This window comes from Phycodurus eques, chromosome 16 (assembly GCF_024500275.1).
Source record: "Phycodurus eques isolate BA_2022a chromosome 16, UOR_Pequ_1.1, whole genome shotgun sequence".
NCBI lineage: Eukaryota > Metazoa > Chordata > Actinopteri > Syngnathiformes > Syngnathidae > Phycodurus > Phycodurus eques.
The window spans coordinates 7,437,425-7,457,754 of NC_084540.1; the positions used below are offsets into that span (position 1 = coordinate 7,437,425).

A 20,330-nucleotide genomic window follows, 5' to 3' on the forward strand; every position below is an offset into this window, starting at 1 on the left:
TATGTTCCTTGGCTCCATAAAGGTTGGAAATCACTGCTCTCGTCAGATCGTGTATTCAGATCAGTCAGGTCAAATCAACATTACATGACAGAAATAATGGATGCTAACTTACTGTAATTATATTACTTTATTTTTAATTAAATTACTTCACCCACACTGAAACTTTAGAGCATGAATTAACTGTGGTTAATCAAATTTTTTAAAAAGCGAGTTCATTTTCATTGACCACACCCAGACCTGATTAACTCAACACCTGTTCTATGAAGAAATCACTTAAATAGAACCTTTTTGACAAAATGGTTCAACTGAGGCAATTACTTTTTCACACAGGGCCAGGTAGCTTTGAATATATATTTTTTCTACAAATAAATAAAATCACCATTTAAAAACTGCATTTTATGTTTCCTTGGGTTATCTTTGATATTTACATTTGTCTGATGATCTTAAACTTGAAAGTGGGGAAACTATGCAAAAAATAATTTTAATTTGAGAAGGGGGCAAATACTTTTTCACTGCACTATATATGCACAGTACAATACGCTTTTATGGACCCCAATTTATTTGGCCGTGCATGCGGGTTAAATAAAAAAACAAAACAACAAAACATGGCTTTTATGCGGTTGCGGGCTTCCCCCAAATTATCAGAGTGATGGCTTTACTCTCTGTATCTCCGTAATGTTTGTTTGATCCTTCCACGAACAAAGTGCATAACACCTTTAAGTATGGGATACGAGCTGCCTGGATGTTGCTTGTAAAAAAAACAAGGAGATGACAAGCCAGGCTGCGGGTCTTCCTTGCTATCTCTAATCAAGTAGCCATTCCTTACATATAATGACTCGCTACTTGATGTTACCATGAAGGATGTTGTCCTAATGTGGTTTTAAGAAGTTAGTGTTTCACTTTATGTTGTTGATATGTAGCCAGAGCGATCTGCGTTGTGTTCTGGTTCACAAAAGGTGGGACACAGAAGTAGCTTCCACTTTTAGACTTATTTTTGTCGCGTGATGAACCAAAAAAAGGGCAACCAATTGTGTGAATTCACGTTTGTAAGCCTGCCACACACTGGAGATAAAAAAAAAATCATGCGAGACCAGCAGATAGCTGTGTGCGCGTAATGTTCAGTGAGTTTTCCGCCTTTCACATTGCCTTGTCTGATTTTAAGAATGGGATTGAAGACGAAATGCTTTTCCTTCTCGTTTTAATTGACGAGGCATGGTCGTTGCCTACCTGGAGAACATGGATGAGGCCATGGCTACATATCAACCAATTTATCCTCTAAGATGTAGTCTCCTGCAACTTTCGCAAGGGGCCGCCATCTTGAAATGATGTGAACCGAGCATGCGTTTTGATTGGTCACCTGAATTTCTTCCCTCAACGCGTGGCTCAAATAGAACGCACACAGTGAGTCTTTCACCTCGCAAGGCGAAATATATCAAACATTTTGGATATTCGTCTCTAGGCCTTGTGAGGCAGAAAAGTCACCATAAATTGAGCACACACTGCAATTTGTCTGCTGAGCAAACTGTCTCGAATGACTTTTGTATGTTCAGTGTACGACAGGCTTAACATGCCACTTATAGGCAGGCAGAAAGCACGCAGAAAGCAACTGATTGAAACTCGTTATATCCACCAAATGAAAACCTCAAACCCAAGAAAATAATGGAAACAAACAAAACAAACCCCAGTGAAATATAAAAACAAACCAAGGATTTTGGAGAAATTAATAAAATAAAATTATCAGTTTTATTTTCCCTATCCGCTACAGATGTACACTAATGTGGTCTTTTGTTTGCACAAATTCAGGGATCATGGTTTTAAAGCCACTTTTACATTTATATTTTACTTATATATTTTCACTTTCAATTTCACATATAAGATTCACTTTCACTGCATATCTGCAAAACTATTTGTTGTTAGTTTTGGTTAAAGATAACTTCTTAGCCAAATAAAGGAAAATAATCTTGGAACTAGTAATGTCTTCTCACCTGTAGCCAGAATCTCACATACTTTTAACCTCAGACTGTGACAATGTGTAAAATGTCAGAATGCAGTTTTATTTTAACCTTACTTTACAAGACATAAATGACTTTTCTAACAGTCAACATATACTGAACCGAAAACCATGACATGAACATGAAACATGAAAAAAACAAACACTATATATAATGTGTGCGTATGTACAGGGATATTTGTCTTGGATGTGAAATCTCAGAATGCATCGAAAATGCACTGTTACAGGTGAAATTAATTTGACCTTCTCTAAACATTTGAGTGTACTTGTCTAAGGAGGCCCTGGGGTACTCTCGGACTATGTCCTGGGAACGCCTCGGGATCCTCTGGCAGAGCTCAATAAAGTGACTGGGGATAAGGAAGTCTAGATTTACCCTGCTTAGGCTGCTCCCCCACGACCTGACCCAAGATAAACGTAAGAAAATGGATAGGTGCATGAATGTCCAAGTGTTCAATGTTTCATAGATTCATCCATCCATTTTCGAGTGCTTATCCTGTTCAAGGGTCACAGGGAGCTGGAGCCTTGACTTACGAGTGCACCAACTGTTTTTCAAGTTACGAGCCGTCGCTTGGTCAATTTATTTTGTGTTGTGAGCCAAAGTTTGAGTTATGAGCAATTCAAATATGCCTCTGCTTGAGGAAACTGAAAAAAATTGGTGTGCAGTAGTTGAAGCTGCCTGCGATTGGCTGGCAACCAGTGTGGGGTCTACCCCGCCTCCTGCCCGCAGTTAGCTGGGATAGGCTCCAGCATACCTGCGACCCTAGTGAGAATAAGCGGTCTAGAAAATGGATGGATTGATAGTTGTAGCTGCATTAAATGCCCAAATGCTGTTAGCGATAGTGGTGGATAGTCTGCCGGTTCCCCTCAGAGCCCACAGCGTTGAATTGTGGGACCTATATTGACAGGTGTGGCCCTTTCCAAATCATGTCCAATCAATTGAATTTACCACAGGAGGACCCTAAACTGTAGCAACATCTCAAGGATGAGAAGGGATCAGGAAACATGCACATGAGCTAAATCTCTGAGCTTCATGGAAAGGCTATGAATACTTCTACATGTCATTGCTTATCAATATTTAAAATTATGTTTTTCCTGTTGTTATTATGGGGTGTTGTTAAATTTTTAGGCAAAATTTTATTTATTCCATTTTGATATAATGCTGTAACATAACAAAATGTGAAATAAGGGAAGCACTGTAAATACTTTCTGGATGTACCGTAACCTACTTGGATACTATATAGTTCAATTTGAATGAATTCTCTGGCTGCAGCCATTTTCATAATGATAGGTCTTATTTTTTTTCATAATGGTCTTAAAAGGTATTGGACAAGTAAATAAATATTCTTTGACATCTTCGGCCATGAATTTTTTCCTATATAATTTTGGTCAAAGAGCTTCTACGGATTGTTCTAATAACCATTACAGTAATGTATTTGGGTTGAGGAAGCTTATAACATCCCTGATCTGAAAAAGCTGTGCATTTCATTATTTACACATCACATTTATCATTGTTTTTTTTACTTTTTTGTAGATGTTCTTTAAGTGTCACTATGACTATAACCCAGTCAGTGACAATCTGATCCCCTGCAAGGAGGCTGGCTTAAGGTTTAAGGCAGGAGACATCCTTCAGATTGTTAACCAGGACGATGTCAACTGGTGGCAGGTGAAGTGAAAAACCTTAGAGTATATTTTACTCTTTGTTTCCCCATATCTGTGTCTTGTGCCTAACATAACAACAGCACTCCTCAGATTTGAAGGTCTGCTTCATTAACCATATCATTTTTCTTTCTTCATTTCGAGACTTTTGTTTTCATTTTTATACTCAGTTTATTCTTATGTTCATTCGTTTCTTTCAGTTTTTATTGAATGTGAGTTACGTTTATATATTTAAAATTTTTGGTCCTGATGTATACATCCTGTATGTGTATGCATCCTATATGTCTGTGGTTCAGGCATGTCATGTGGAGGGTGGAACTGCAGGACTGATTCCCAGTCAAATGCTGGAAGAGAAGAGAAAAGCATTTGTCAAGAGGGATATGGAACTGGTTCCTCCAGGTAACCAAGGAAAGAAGCAACAAATGAAAGACGAGTGTGTTGAAAATTCCACTTTTGTAGAATAATTAACGAAGCAAACTTGTCTTTGTTTTTTTTTTTTCAATACAAAGAGATATTTACATGATACAAACAAGAATCAGAATCATCTTTATTGGCCAAGTATGTAAAAAACACGAGGAATTTGTCTCCGGTAGTTGGAGCTCCTCTAGTCCGATGACTAAAAACATAAAAACACAGTCACTGAGCAATAAAAGGTTATCAGTAAAGTAATGCCGGTACAATTTTTTTATTTATTTAAAAAAAAAATTGGGGACAATTGTGCAAATGATGCCGAGTCCTCTAGCAATTAGAGCAGTTTTAAATGACTAATAGAACAATCGTCTGGTGCAGTGACCATTGTTCAAATAGCGCAGACTTCAATAAATTTAAGCAGTTTAAAGTGACTACAAGTGGGATAATCTGGGACAATGTAAATAGTGCAAATGGTGCAGATACTTCTCAAGCACATGAGTGGCCAGTATTAGTCAACAACAGAGTTGCAGGTTGTCGAGACTACCACAGTGAGTGCACGAGTAATATATAATTGGCCCGACAGAGATGTGACAACAATCTCAAGATAAAATTGGCAGCATGTTACAATTTAATTGTAAGTTAACTGTTTAAGAAGTCCGCATCACTGCAGATGCTGCACCGATTCGCCTGTCGAACTCTCGTTCCATTCTTCCCTCACTTGTGAACAAGACCCCAAGATACTTGAACTCCTCCACTTGGGGCAGGATCTCATCCCCGACCTGGAGAGGGCACGCCACCCTTTTCCGACTGAGGACCATGGTCTCAGATTTGGAGGTGCTGATTCTCATCCCAGCCGCTTCACACTCAGCTGCGAACTGCTCCATTGGGAGTTGGAGGTCACGGCTTGATGAAGCCAACAGAGCTACATCATCTGCAAAAAGCAGAGATGCAATACTGAGGCCACCAAACCGGACCCCCTCTACGCCTCGGTTGCGCCTAGAAATTCTGTCCATAAAAGTTATGAACAGAATCGGTGACAAAGGGCTGCCTTGGCGGAGTCCAACCCTCACCGGAAACGAGTCCGACTTACTGCCGGATATGCGGACCAAACTCTGACTCCGGTCGTACAGGGACCGAACAGCCCGTATCAGGTGGTTCGGTACCCCATACTCTCGAAGCACCCCCCACAGGACCCCCCGAGGGATACGGTCGAACGCCTTCTCCAAGTTCACAAAACACATGTAGACTGGTTGAACTAACACCCATGCACCCTCAAGGACCCTGCGAAGGGTGTAGAGCTGGTCCACTGTTCCACGGACAGGACGAAAACCAGACTGCTCCTCCTGAATCTGAGATTCAACTTCCTGACAGACCCTCCTCTCCAGCACCCCTGCATAGACCTTACCAGGAAGGCTGAGGAGTGTGATCTCCCTGTAGTTTGTATCGGTCCGTTGTGGTAAAGAAGGAGCTAAGCCGAAAGGCGAAGCTCTCAATTTACCGGTCAATCTACGTTCCTACACTCACCTATGGTCACGAGCTGTGGGTCGTGACCGAAAGAACAAGATCCCGGATACAAGCGGCCGAAATGAGTTTCCTCCTCAAGATGTCCGGGCTCTCCCTTAGAGATAGGGTGAGAAGCTCGGTCATCCGGGAGGATCTCAGAGTAGAGCCGCTGCTACTCCACATCGAGAGGAGCCAGATGAGGTGGCTGGGGCATCTGATTTGGATGCCTCCCGGACGCCTCCCTGATGAGGCTGGAGAGACTACATCCTTCGGCTGGCCTTGGAACGCTCGGGATTCCCCCGGAAGAGCTGGATGAAGTGGCTGGGGAGCAGGAAGTCCGGGCGTCCCTGCTAAAGCTACTAGCCCCACGACCCGACCTCAGATAAGCGGTAGAAAATGGATGGATGGATGTTTAAGAAGTTAATGGCAAGAGGGAAGAAGCTGTTGGAATGTCTGGTTGCTTTAGTTTGCATTGATCGATAGCGCCTACCTGAGGGAAGGAGCTCGAAGAGGTGGTGACCAGGATGTGGAGGATCCAATAGGATTTTGCATGCTCTTGTCTTAGTTCTGGCAGCGTGCAAGTCCTCAAGGGTGGGTAGTGGGGTACCGACAATCTCTTCGGCAATGATTGTCCGTTGCAGTCGGAGTTTGTCCTTTTTTGTAGCAGCACCAAACCAGACCGTGATGAATGAACACAGGACTGATTCAATGTCAGTCATAATGTCATCTAAGCAGTCAGTCAGTTTGAGGAAAAAGGTCTGTTCACAGGTAGGACAGTGTCAGTGGGTCTCATGAAGCATGTTAATGTGAATTGCCTTGTGAGTTTAACTAACACATGTGCCTATAGCAGTGAAGTTCATGTCACCATACTATACTTATCACGGGGGCAGTAGCTTTAGCAGGGACCCCCAGACTTCCCTCTCCCGAGCCACTTCATACAGCTCTTCCGGGGGGATCCCGAGGCGTTCCCGGGCCCGCCGAAAGACGTATACTCTCCAGTGTGTCCTTGGTCGTTCCCGGGTCTCCTCCCGGTGGGACGTGCCTGGAACACCTCACCAGGGAGGCGTCCAAGAGGCATCCTTATCAGATGCCCAAGCCACCTCATCTGGCTCCTCTCAATGTGGAGGATCAGCTGCTCAACTCTGAGCCCCTCCCGCATGACCGAGCTTCTCACCCTATCTCTAAGGGAGAGCCCAGACACCCTGCGGAGTAAACTCATTTTGGGCGCTTGTATCCGGGATCTTGTTCTTTCGGTCACGATCCACAGCTCGTGACCATAGGTGAGGGTAGGAACGTAGATCGACCGGTAAATCGAGAGCTTCGACTTTCGGCTTAGCTCCTTCTTTACCACAACGGATCGATACAAAGTCCACATAACTGCAGACGCTGCACCAATCCGCCTGTCGATCTCCCGTTCCATTCTTCCCTCACTCGTGAACAAGACCCCAAGATACTTGAACTCCTCCACTTGGGGCAGGAACTCATCCCCGACCTGGAAAGGGCACGCCACCCTTTTCCGACTGAGGACCATGGACTCAGATTTGAAGGTGCTGATTCTCATCCCAGCCACTTCACACTCAACTGTGAACCGCTCCAGTGAGAGTTGGAGATCACGGCTTGATACCATCATCAGCAAAAAGCAGAGATGCAATACTGAGGCCACCAAACCGGACCCCCTCTACGCCTCGGCTGCGCCTAGAAATTCTGTCCATAAAAGTTATGAACAGAATCGGTGACAAAGGGCAGCCTTGGCGGAGTACAACCCTCTTCCGGTAAGTCCAACTTACTGCCGGATATGCGGACCAAACTCTGAGTCGGGTCGTACAGGGACCGAACAGCCCATATCAGGGGGTTCGGTACCCCATACTCCCGAAGCACCCCCCACAGGACTCCCCAAGGGACAGGGTCGAACGTCTTCTCCAAGTCCACAAAACACATGTAGACTGGTTAGGCGAACTCCCATGCACCCTCGAGGACCCTGTCAAGGGTGTAGAGCTGGCCCACTCTTCCACGGCCAGGACGAAAACCACACTGCTCCTCCTGGATCTGAGATTCGACTTCCCGAATGACCCTCCTCTCCAGCACCCCTGAATAGACCTTACCAGGGAGGCTGAGGAGTGTGATTCCCCCTGTAGTCGGAACACACCCTCCGGTCCCCCTTCTTAAAAAGGGGGACCACCACCCCAGTCTGCCAATCCAGAGGCACTGTCCCAGATGTCCACGCGATGTTGCAGAGGCGTGTCAACCAGACATCCGGAGCCTTTAGGAACTCCGGACGAATCTCATCCACACCCGGGGCCTTGCCACCGAGGAGCTTTTTAACCACCTCGGTGACCTCAACCCCAGACATAAGAGAGCCCGCCTCAGAGAACCCAGACACTCTTCCTCATGGGAAGGTGTGCCGGTGGAATTGAGGAGGTCTTCGAAGTATTCTCCCCACCGACTCACAACATCCAGAGTCGAGGTCAGCAGCGCCCCATCCCCACTATACACCGTGTTGGTGGTTTACTGCTTCCCCCTCCTGAGACGCCGGATGGTGGTCCAGAATTTCCTCAAAGCCGTCCGGAAGTCTTTCTCCATGGCCTCAACAAACTCCTCCCATACCCGGGTTTTTGCTTCAGCGACCACCAAAGCTGCATTCGGCTTGGCCAGCCGGTACCCACCAGCTGCCTCAGGAGTCCCACATGCCAAAAAGGCCCGATAGTACTCCTTCTTCAGCTTGACGGCATCCCTCACCGTTGGTGTCCACCAACAGTTTTGGGGATTGCCGCCACGACAGGTATCGACCACCTTACGGCCACAGCTCCGGTCAGCCGCCTCAGCATTGGAGGCGCGGAACATGGTCCACTCGGACTCGATGTCCCCCGCCTCCCCGGAACGTGAGCAAAGTTCTGTCGGAGGTGCGAGTTGAAACTCCTTCTGACAGGGGATTCTGAAAGACGTTCCCAGCAGACCCTCACAATACATTTGGGCTTGCCACGTCAGACTGGCATCTAACCCCCACCATCGGATCCAACTCACCACCAGGTGGTGATCAGTTGACAGCTCCGCCCCTCTCTTCACCCGAGTGTCCAAGACATGCAGCCGCAAGTCCGATGGCACAACCACAAAGTCGATCATCGAACTGCGACCTCGGGTGTCCTGGTGCCAAGTGCACGTGTGGACACCCTTATGGTTGAACATGGTGTTGGTTATGGACAATTCGTTCTGAGCACAGAAGTCTAATAACGGAACACCGCTCGGGTTCTGATCGGGCGGGGCCGTTCCTCCCAATGACGCCCTTCCAGGTCTCACTGTCATTGCCCACATGAGCATTGAAGTACCACAGCAGAACGATGGAGTCCCCAGCGGGAGCGCTCTCCAGCACCCCCTCCAAGGACTCCAAAAAGGGTGGGTACTCTGGACTGCTGTTTGGTGCATAGGCACAAACAACAGTCAGGACCCGTCCACCCACCCGAAGGCGAAGGGAGGCTACCTTCTCGTCCACCGGGGTAAACCCAACATACAGGCGCCGAGCCTGGGGGCAATACGTATAGTTAAGTAAGTAAGTATGAGTCCGACTATATCTAGTCAGAACATCTTGACCTCACACACCAGCTCCGGCTCCTTCCCTGCCAGAGAGGTGACATTCCACGTCCTTATAGCCAGCTTCTGTAGCCGGGGATCAGATCGCCAAGGTCCCCGCCTTCGGCCACCGCCCAGCTCAGCAATAAAAATGTAAACAGAGGCGAAGCAAGCAGAAAAGCATCTGCACTGTATGACAGTGAAAGTGACACTGTGAAACAAAATAACTGTGTGAATGGGCCTTTCTTCCTTGACTCCCTCCCATTTGAGTTTAACTGTGCGTTGCTCTACCGTGTTCCTCCGGGGGAGAGGCGCAAAGCAACTTCAAGTTCCTCTCTGTCTGTCTCTTTCTTTGCAAACATTTCATTCAAATTAAAAAAGACAATATTTTTTTCCTGATTTAATTCCAAAACAATTGCCAGTCTGAAAGAAGATTCATTGTTGACTTTGGGCAGGATCTCTTCACCGACCTGTAGAGGGCACGCCACCCTTTTCCCTCTGAGGACCATGGTCTCAGATTTGAAGGTGCTTATTTCCATCCCAGCCGCTTCACACTCGAACCGCTCCAGTGAGAGTTGCAGGCCTTATGAAGCCAACAGAACCACATCATCTGCAAAAAACAGAGATGCAATACTGAGGCCACCAGACCCGACCCCTCTACGCCTCGAAATTCTGTCCATAAAAATAATGAACAGAATCGGTGACAGAGGGCAGCCTTGGTGGAGTCCAACCCTCACCGGAAACGAGTCCGACTTACTGCCAGCAATGTGGCCCAAACTCTGACACTGTTCGTACAGGGACTGAACAGCTGTATCAGGGGTTTTGCCAAGGGTGTTGAGCCACTGTTCCACGGCCAGGACGAAAACCACACTTCTCCTCCTGAATCTGAGATTCGACTTCCCGACAGACCCTCCTCTCCAGCACCCCTGAATAGACCTTACCAGGGAGGCTGAGTCGTGTGATCCCCCTGTAGTTGTAAGACACCTTCCAGTCCCCCTTCTTAAAAAGGGGGACCACCACCACAGTTTGCCATCCAGAGGCATGTCAACCAAAACAGCCCCACAACATCACAGCCTTTAGGAACTCCGCCCACTCAATCTCATCCACCTTGCCACCGAGGAGCTTTTTAAAAGTTCCAAATTGATTTCACAAATTAAATTGACATGCTCAGCAAGTCGTCACAGTCAAATCGAATAGTTTACTTTTATCATAACAACATTTTATTTATTTATCAAAGCTAAATAAATTAATTTGTTGAATTAGTTGGAGTTTCAAACTAAGAGCTGATTCGATTTATTCCACCAAGGTGTCCTTCACAATTGTTTTAAAGCAACGATTAATTGCCAACACTCGCGCATCAGTTTTAATTGGATAAAATAAGCTTTGTGCATAAAATTGACGTCAACAATTTTGTTCTATTTTTGCTTCTATTCACATTCTCAAACACTTTTAAGGTTATGTGATAAACCACAGCATAGTTTGCAAACGCTGTTTGATCATTACCAATGAATTACCGTGCTTATCTTGTGCATCTATCCCAAATTAGCTTAAACAAGCTTACAATACTAACAATCCAGTTGCTTACAACGTATAACTAGTGCACGCGCAACGCAATTATGGCGGAACTTCCAGAAAGTCCGTCAGTATGAGAATCTGGACACATTAGAACAGCTTGTAAACAACCTAACTCGACCCGGGTTCTGCAGAATCCGTCAAATATGCTAACCTTGAGGTCCTCAATTTTAACATAATCCAACTCATGAGCGACGCCAAACACAAAACGCTGAAAGATAAGAATCTCACTCGAATGCTTTGTTGCGCGGTCCTGAACTTAGTGTCACAATTCAAATGGAGCGATGTGGAAGATAGCCGAATGAGGCTCAGACTAGAAGCTGAACAGCAGAAACAAGTCAATTTAACGGCACAGCTATCAAGAGTCCAACATTCGTTTGAACCTTGCAGGGCCCGCCTAGTTGATGTTGAAACTTAGCTTGAGGATGTGAAAGCACACAGTGTACACCTCACCCCCAATGCCAACACTGTTCAAGCGACGCTTTCCGTCGACAGTGTCTTACTGGCCCATGAGAACAAGGAGTTCAAACAAGCTCTTGCTTCATGCGTACAGACTAACCTCACACAGGAAGGGTTACTGTTGCAAACCACCGCATCCAAAATTTTGCAACTCAAAAGTGATGTGTCGGAGTTGACTGATCAACCCTCAGAAGTCAAATTAAGCGAAATAGCCAATAAGCGCGCAGAGTGGAGGCTGCGTAATGTCACTGAGGACATCAGAAAACTTAAACAAACCTTTGAAATGCTCAAAGACGAACGCTCCAAAAGTGTTGAGCACCCATGTGAACTCATGTCACAATTGACAGCCCTAGAGCCGGCTTCAACAGCTAAAGCTCAAATAAGAAACCGAATTAGTACTTGTCCGGCGGGAACAACAGCTGGCCCGCCTACTAATTGCCAACCGGCAACAGTACTCCAAAGGGCCTCCACTTTCAGACAAAACCGGTGAGCCCCCATCTTTCAGTTGCCCGGCAAGGCTCGATAACCCCTCTCTGACCTTAAATCATGAAAATGATTACGGGGAAATGTCAAGGGCTCCTGCCACTGCGCCTGGCCCCGCTCTGTATTTGACAGCGCCATGTCAAGAGCTGACCTTGTGGACTCCCCCACGCCTCTCCGTTGTCCTGGCACCTCTACAGGTACAATTTACCACCAATTTACAAATATAAAAAGAGACGTGGTGCGCTACACGAGACAAATAGTTTGATTATAACCTTCGAAAGTTCATTGGCTCACTCCAGAAGTAGATGCAAGCGTCTAGCTTCCGACTTTTTCTTTTCCCAAATTACTTAAGCTTTTATCCAACCAATAAACGCTACAAATTTTAACGGACCCCATAACATCTTTGTGCCCTGACCTTAAAAGACCCATTTCACGTCCTGTTTGTGAATGGTCAATGCACGAGGGGGTGCGTGGGGTTGGGCAGAGGTGTGATGTGGTCGTCGGTGGTGCAGCTGGGTGGGTGTGGGGTTTGCTGCATGTATTTAGGGAGGTTGTGGTTGAGTTTTGCTTTGTCCCCGAGAATAATGAAGGGTTTATTTGAGTGCCTTTTTTCAAGTTAGTTTTCTTGGTCAGCCAGCATTTGCAGTGCAGTGTCCGTGTTAGTCTGAGGAAGATGTAAACACCGGCAAGAATGAATGAAGCAAACTCATAGGGGGAGTAGAATGACTTACAATTAAAAAACAACTGCTCCAAGTCCAGGCTGCAGTGCATGCTGAGCGCCGTGACATCAGTCCACTATTTTTTGTCGATGTTGATGTTTTGTTTTCCCCAATAGCTTCGTGTCACACAGTCCTCACGGTGTCGTCGGAAGCCAGGCAGCAGTACGGCGCCATCAGGGGTGTGTTCAAAAAGCCAAGTTTCCATGAAGCAGAGGGCAGCAGAATGTGCAAAGTCTTTACTGGTCTTTGTGAGAAGATGAAGCTCGTCCATTTTGTTGGGTAGAGAGTGGAGATTTGCGAGATGAATCGACAGAAGCGGCATTTGAAATCCACGCTGTCAGAGCTTAACCTGCACTCCGGCACGCCTTCCTCTGTGGCGTCAGCTTCAACTTCTCCAAGCGTAACTCCACAAAAATTTTTTGTTGATTTCTGAAAGTTGGCAGAAAAAGGTCCGGAGGGCCCTCACCAGCGCTTAGCAATTCTTTCCTCGTATACGGAAGTCGCATAATGTCTCCAAAGAGGAAGAAATAGGATACACCATGGTCAATACTAGAGAGCACGTTACCGAGGGGTCCGCTCTTGGAGGCGCCATCTTGCAGATGATGCATGGTCCCTCAATAAGCCCTCTCGGATCATCACTGGCTGCCTACAATCCACCCAGTCTGAGCTCCTACCAGTGTTAATTTGGCATTGTACCTATAGCTCTTCGCAGAGAGGATCTTACCTCTAAGATGGTGAACAAGGCCATGTTGGATCTCAAACATCATCCATACCCTCATCCAGAAAGCACAACTGGGTCACAGACACCTCACTTTCAGACACACTTTCTCCCACCAAGCTGCAAACCTCCGTGGATCCAATGTAACATCTTCGACACACGGAGAATGAAACTAGCCCACACACTCAATTAACACTTTCTCCCAACACAATGCTGAGCTACCACCCAGAACATGGGTCACCCTTAAGAAGCTCTACTAGTCTGTGGTGGCCAGTGCAACAGTCTAAGGTCTACCCCACCTCTCACACAAAGTTAGCTGGGATATGTTACACCTTACCCGCAATGACAAGCGGTATCGAAAGGGATGGATGCAGATTTGATCCTTTAACAACGGAAAGTTGTAAAACCCCTTTACCCCATTTTATGGCTTATAGGTGTGCATTTTTTTTACTTTATAATTTTTCTTATTTGTAATATTTTGTTTCTTTCACATTTCTTACAGGAAATTTGTGCACAGGTGTTGGTGTGAAGAGAAAGAAAAAAATGATGTATGTTACGACAAAAAATGCAGGTATTGAAAACCCTTTCATTTGCAAATGTATTAATATGGCCTATGTTCTAATTTCCTTTCACTTTTATCGTCATCTCAAATATTTTTTGTTTCAGACTTTGATAGACATGAGATATTGCTCTACGAAGAGGTGGCCAAGGTCCCTCCTTTCAAGCGGAAAACTTTGATTTTGGTTGGTGCCCAAGGTGTAGGAAGGCGCAGATTGAAGAACATGCTTCTGTTGAAGGATCCCCATCTCTTTGGAACCACAATTCCTTGTATAAAATTACTTTACAACTTTTATATATTATTTTTCATAGTTCACACTTTGGTTCACAGACAATCTAATCTAATTTAATCCAATTGAACATAATTTTACTTGGTATGTGTGTTGCGTTCATCGTACTAATTTATCAATGTTAAATAAACATACGTAGTATAATTTATGGGAGCAATGCCTCAAAACCTGTGCATAACAAAACAAAATGCTTATAGTTAAGGATTTAATTATCATATCACCTGCATGATTTGTTTAAAAGCAAGCAGCAAAATAGTGTTCTAAACATTTTGTTCCAAACTGAAAGGAAATCACGTATGTCAATTATCATTACTACACGGATAGAGGTTGTGAGTTTGTCCACTTCAAAATATCTCAAGATTGAAATATACAATACATACACGCACAAGATACAGCGGTCTCTGTAAAAAAATACATCTGTCTATTAATATTAAAATAATTGTTTGCGGTGCAGTTTTATGAAGTATATTGCTGTAATAAGAAATGTGTTCCTGAAAAAAAAAGGAAAGACATACAGTGCTGTGAAAAAGTATTTGCCCCCTTCTCAAATCATTTGTTTTCATAGTTTCCCCACTTTTATGTTTAAGATCATAAAAGAAATGTATCAGACCCAAGCTAACATAGAACGCAGTTTTTAAATGATTTTATTTATTTACGAGGGAAAAAATATTTGAAGCTACCTGGCCCTGTGTAAAAACATTAATGGCTCCCTAAACCTAATACTGTAACTCTTTGGGCCACCCTCAGCACCAATAACTGAAATCAAGCGTTTTCTATAACTGGCAATGAATCTTTCATATCTCTGGGGCGATATTTTGAACCACTCTTCCTTGCTGAATTTTTTAATTCGGCAACAATGGAGGGTTTTCGAGCATGAACTGCCTTTTTAAGGTCATGCCAAAGCATTCTAATTGAATTCAAGTCCCGACGCCTCCATGTTGTTTTTTAAACCATTCAGAAGTTGACTTGCTGGTGTGTTTTGGATCGTTGTCCTGCTGCAGAACCCAAGTGTGCTTCAGCTTGAGGTCACGAACAGCTGGTCGAATCCGTGGATGATGATTCTGCTTCAGGATTTTCTGGTAAAGAGGAGAATTCATGCTTCCATCAATCACAGCAAATCGTCCAAGACCTGAAGTAGCAAAGAAGTCCCAGACCATTACACTACTACCAACATGTTTGACTGTTGGAAGGATGTTTTTTCTTTCTTTCTGAAAGGCTGTGTAACATTTAGGACAGATGTAACAAGACACACACCTTCTGAAAAGTTCAACTTTCATCTCGTCATTCCATAGAATATTCTCCAAAAAGTATTTTGAATCATTCAGATTTTTTATTTATTTTTTATTGTTTAAACCTCGATGTTCTTTTGGTCAGCAGTGTTTTTTGCCTTGCAACTGTGCCGTGGATGCCATTTTTGCCCAGTCTCTACCTTCTTATTGAATCATAAACACCGACATTAACTGAGGCAAGGGAGGCCTGCAGTTCTTAAGATATTGTCCTGGGTTTCTTTGTAGCCTCCTGGATGAGTCGTCACTATGCTCCTGGGTTAGGATGGCCACTACCTTGAGTGTCTGGTTGGAGACCTATTCTTGAATTTCTTTGGGTGCTGGCATTTTGCTGCAGCTTTTTGAGATCTTTTGGCTGACTTAATTTTGTCAGAGGTTCTATTTAAGGGATTTCTTGATTGAACAGGTCTGGAGATAATCAGGCTTGGGCTTGGTCAGTGAAAATGGAAAAAAAAATTTGATTAGCCACCGTTAATTCATGATTTAACAAGCGGGCCATTACCTTTTCACACAGGACCAGATAGCGTTGAAAATATTTTTTTCCGCCCTGAATAAACAAACTCACCGTTTAAAAACAGCATTTTGTGTTTACTCGTGTTATCTTTGTCAGATACTTAGATTTGTTTGATGATCTTAAACATTGACGTGGGGAAACTATGCAAAAATACAACCCCAATTCCAATGAAGTTGGGACGTTGTGTTAATTAATTGTTGCCTGCCGGCTAGCTGCTGGAAAGAAATTTAATGTCTACACTGACTCTGCATATGCTTACAGTGTGTGTCACATTAATGGTAAAATTTGGCAACAAAGAGGTTTTAAGACGGCAGACGGCACCCCAGTAGTACAACCGCATTTCCAATGAAGTTGGGACGTTGTCTTAAACATAAATAAAAACAGAATGCAATGATTTGCAAATTATGTTCAAACTATATTTAATTGAATACACTACAAAGAGAAGATATTTAATGTTCAAACTGAACAACTTAATTGTTTTTAGCAAATAATCATTAACTTAGAATTTTATGGCTGCGACACGTTCCAAAAAAAGCTGGGATAGGGTCATGTTTACCACGGTGTTACAGCACCTTTTCTTTTAACAACATTCAATAAATGTTTGGCAACTGAGGACACTAATTGTTGAAGCTTTGCAGGTTGAATTCTTTCCCATTCTTGCTTCAGCTCTTCAACAGTCCGGGGTCTCCGTTGTCATATTTTACACTTCATAATGCGCCACAACATTTTCAATGGGAGCAGGCAAGTCTAGTACCCGCACTCTTTTAGTAGAAAACCACGCTGTTGTATCACGTCCAGAATGTGATTTGGCATTGTCTTGCTGAAATAAGCAGTGGCGTCCATAAAACAGACGTTGCTTGGATGGCAGCATATCTTTCTCCAAAACCTGTATGTAACTTTCAGCATTAATGGTGCCTTCACAGATGTTTAAGTTACCCATGCCATTGACACTAACACAGCCCCATACCATCACAGATGCTGGTTTTTTAACTTTACATCCATAACAGTCCGGATGGTTCTTTTCCTCTTTGGCCCGGAGGACACGACGTCCACAATATCCCAAAACAATTTGAAATGTGGACTCGTCGGATCACAGAACACTTTTCCACTTTGCATCAGTCCATCTTAGATGAGCTCGGGCCCAGAGGAGTCGGCGGCGTTTCTGGATATTGTTGATAAATGGCTTTTGCTTTGCATAGTAGAGTTTTAAGTTGCACTTACGGATGTAGCGCCGAACTGTATTTACTGACATTGGTTCTCTGAAGTGTTCCTGAGCCCATGTGGTGATATCCTTTTCCACATTGATGTCGGTTTTTTATGCAGTGCCGCCTGAGGGACCGAAGGTCACGGGCATTCAATTCAATGAGAGTGCTGTAGTTTTGTGTTTGTGGAAACATGGCTGAAAGGAGCATTCCAGACAGCTCCATTCAACTCGACTGGCTAGCATGCTATTGAGGGGACAGAACTGTGGCGGGAGGCAAGACTCGCGGCGGCGGACTCTGTGTTTACATCAATGACGCCTGGTCCCAGGACACTATCTTGGTCAGTCAACACTGCTCATCGCTATTGGAGTTTATGGCTCTGAAGTCCTGGTTGTTTTATTTACTGAGGGAATTCACTGCCATACTGCTTGTGGCAGTCTATATTCCTCCAAACTCCAGCAATAACAGGAGTGAGGTGCTAAATGAACTATACCATCATATCAGTGAACAGCTGACGGCCCACCCAGATGCTTTCCTCATGCTAGTTGGGGACTTTAACAATGCTGACCCCAAGGCTGTGTTTCCTAAACTCAAACATTGACTTGACACGGGGAAATAACACTCTGGACAATGTTTTTACCCCCCTGAAAGGGGCTTACAAGGTGCTTGCCCTCCCCCACCTCGGCGCCTCAGACCATCTCACTGTTATGCTAATGCCAGTTTACAGACCACTGGTTAAAGTCTCCCAACCAGTTAGGAAACAGTGACCAGAAGGGTCCCTTGAGGCACTTCAAGATTGTTTGTGTCATCTGCAAACTTGATAAAGAGGTTGGAGCTGTATGTCGGTGTGCAGTCATAGACTGCAGACTGGACCATGTTCAAAAAGGCTGCCAACTACAACTCCATCACAGACCTTCAGGAGTACACAGAGACTGTTACTGTCTACATCAGCAAGTGCATGGATGATCATCATCACTAAGTCCATCACCGTCCGTGCTAATCAGAAGTCATCGCTGTCGGTGGAGGTCTACAGACTACTGAAGGTTCGCAACATGGGTTTTAGATCTGGGGATGAGGAGGGCCTGAGGACAGCCAGGGCCAATTTGTCCCGTGGCATCAGGGAGGCCACGAGGGAGTACTCCAGCAAGATCGCACACCGCTTCAGTGACAGCAGTGACACCAGGAGTCTGTGTCGTGGTATTCAGACCATTACGGACTATAAACCCTCACCACAGACCTGCGACAGCTCCACTTCCCTGTTAAATGAGCTAAATGACTTCTTTGCTCGCTTTGAGGCACACAACAGCACCCCTGCACAAAAGACTCAACCCCATCCTGGTGACCCAAGTGCTGCCACTGATCCGGGACAGCGTGAAAAGATCTCTCGACAGGATCAACACACGAAAACCCCAGGGCCTAGATAACATACCTGGTCATGCTCTGAGGGACTGCGCAGCTGAACTCACAGATGTCTTCACGGACATCTCTAACACCTCCTTGAGTCAGGGTGTTGTCCCTACGTGCTTCAAAGAGACCACCATCATCCCAGTCCCGAAGAAGTCTTCTGCCTCAATGACTACCGTCCGGTAGTGCTCACTCCAATCCTGATGAAGTGCTTCGAGCGGCTAGTCATGCACCACATCAAGTCCTCCCTCCCGCCCTCCTTGGAGCCCTTCCAGTTTGCATATAGGTCCCAACCGGTCAACCGATGATGCCATCTCCACTGCCCTCCACTCTGCCCTTACATATCTGGACTCTAAGGACTCATATGTCAGACTGCTTTTCATAGACTTCAGCTCGGCATTCAATACCACCATCCCTCAACTACTGATCTACAATTTGGACCACCTGGGACTCAAGACCTCGATGTGCAACTGCCTGCTGGACCTTCTGACATGGAGACTGCAAGCAATACGGATCGGCAGCAACACATCCACCACCATCACTCTGAATGCGGGGGCCCCTCAAGGTTGTGTGTTGAGTCTCCTCCTCTTCCCCCTGCTAACCTATGACTGCACACCCGACATACAGCTCGAACCTCCACAGATGACACAACTGTGGTGGGTCTCATCAGCAACGGGACGAATCAGACTACAGGAGTCAGGTGAGCCGCCTGGGCGGGTGGTGCGCAGACAACAATCCCTCCCTTAATGTGGAAAAAAACAAGGAAATTATTGTGGACTTAAGGAGAGCACACTCCCAGGATGCTCCACTGAACATCAACGGTGCTGCGGTGGAGAGAGAGTGGGAGTGCACATCACCGAGAAACTCTCCTGGACCAGCAGCACCTCATCACTGGTCAAGAAAGCTCACCAGCGTCTCTACTTCCTGCGGAAGCTTAGAAGAGCCAGAGCCCCGACCCCCTTCAAGTGCTACAGAGGGACCATAGAGAGCATCCTGACCAACTGCATCACTATGTGATACGGAGCATGCACCGCATCCTGCGGCAAGACTCTCTATCGCATAGTGAGGGCAGCTGAGAAGATCATCGGAACCTCTCTTCCCTCCCTGCAGGACATTTACACCCGCAAAGCCGTCCGCATGGATGCCACCCATCCATCACACAGCCTCTTCAGTCTGCTGCCGTCAGGGAGGAGACTGTGGAATCAGTGGGCCAGTACTAGCTGACTCGAAGAGTTTTATTCATCAGGCTGTCAGGAATCTGAACTCCTTGCCCGATCTTCCCCCTCTACCTCTTCTGTCCACTACCCACCTGAACTCTGAACTCTGACGCCCCACATACATGCACACGCGCACACACACCAGACTCAGGGTCGCACCAGCCACTTTAGCAGCATTGGGGTTTTGACATCTAATTTATATATTTCTTATTTGCCTTGGTTCTCTGACCTTGACTATGTGGCACACGTCACCTGATCTTTGATATTGCACATTCAATTAATACTTTTTATACTGTATGTACAGTAGTTTTATTTAGCTTTTTATATTATTATTTGTACTGTCTTTGTAGCAATAAAAGCACCTTGACCTTAATTGCAGAAAAGTCACGCCGGCTGGCGAGAGAATAACTGAACGTAAGGGGACGCGGAAGGATGTTCGGTAGCTAAGCTCGCTCCACGCATGTTCACAAGTCACAACCAAAGCCGGGTGTTTGAGAGCTTGCTGAGAGAGCGATCGGTACAGTGAGTATGGAAAATATTCAGACCCCCTTCAATTTTTCACTCTTTGCTATATTGCAGCCATTTGCAAAAGATATTTAATTTTTTCCTTCATTAATGTACACACAGGACCCCATATTGACAGAAAAAAAAACGCAATTGTTGAAATCTTTGCAGATTTATTAAAAAAAGAAAAACTGAAATACCACACAGCCAAAGGTATTCAGACCCTTTGCTGTGACACGCATATATATAACTCGGGTGC

At 45.2% G+C, this 20,330-nt stretch overlaps 1 protein-coding gene across 4 annotated transcripts in view; it reads left to right on the forward strand.

The window, feature by feature from the left end:
• The window catches only part of LOC133415306 (MAGUK p55 subfamily member 2-like), a 142,875-nt gene that overhangs the window by 53,985 nt on the left and 68,560 nt on the right, over positions 1–20,330 (forward strand). For all 4 annotated transcript variants that reach the window (XM_061701267.1, XM_061701265.1, XM_061701268.1 and 1 more), the window contains 4 exons: positions 3,543–3,674; positions 3,964–4,066; positions 13,599–13,667; positions 13,763–13,924. In XM_061701267.1, coding sequence (XP_061557251.1) covers positions 3,543–3,674; positions 3,964–4,066; positions 13,599–13,667; positions 13,763–13,924 — 466 coding nt within the window. The remainder of the gene's footprint in view (positions 1–3,542; positions 3,675–3,963; positions 4,067–13,598; positions 13,668–13,762; positions 13,925–20,330) is intronic.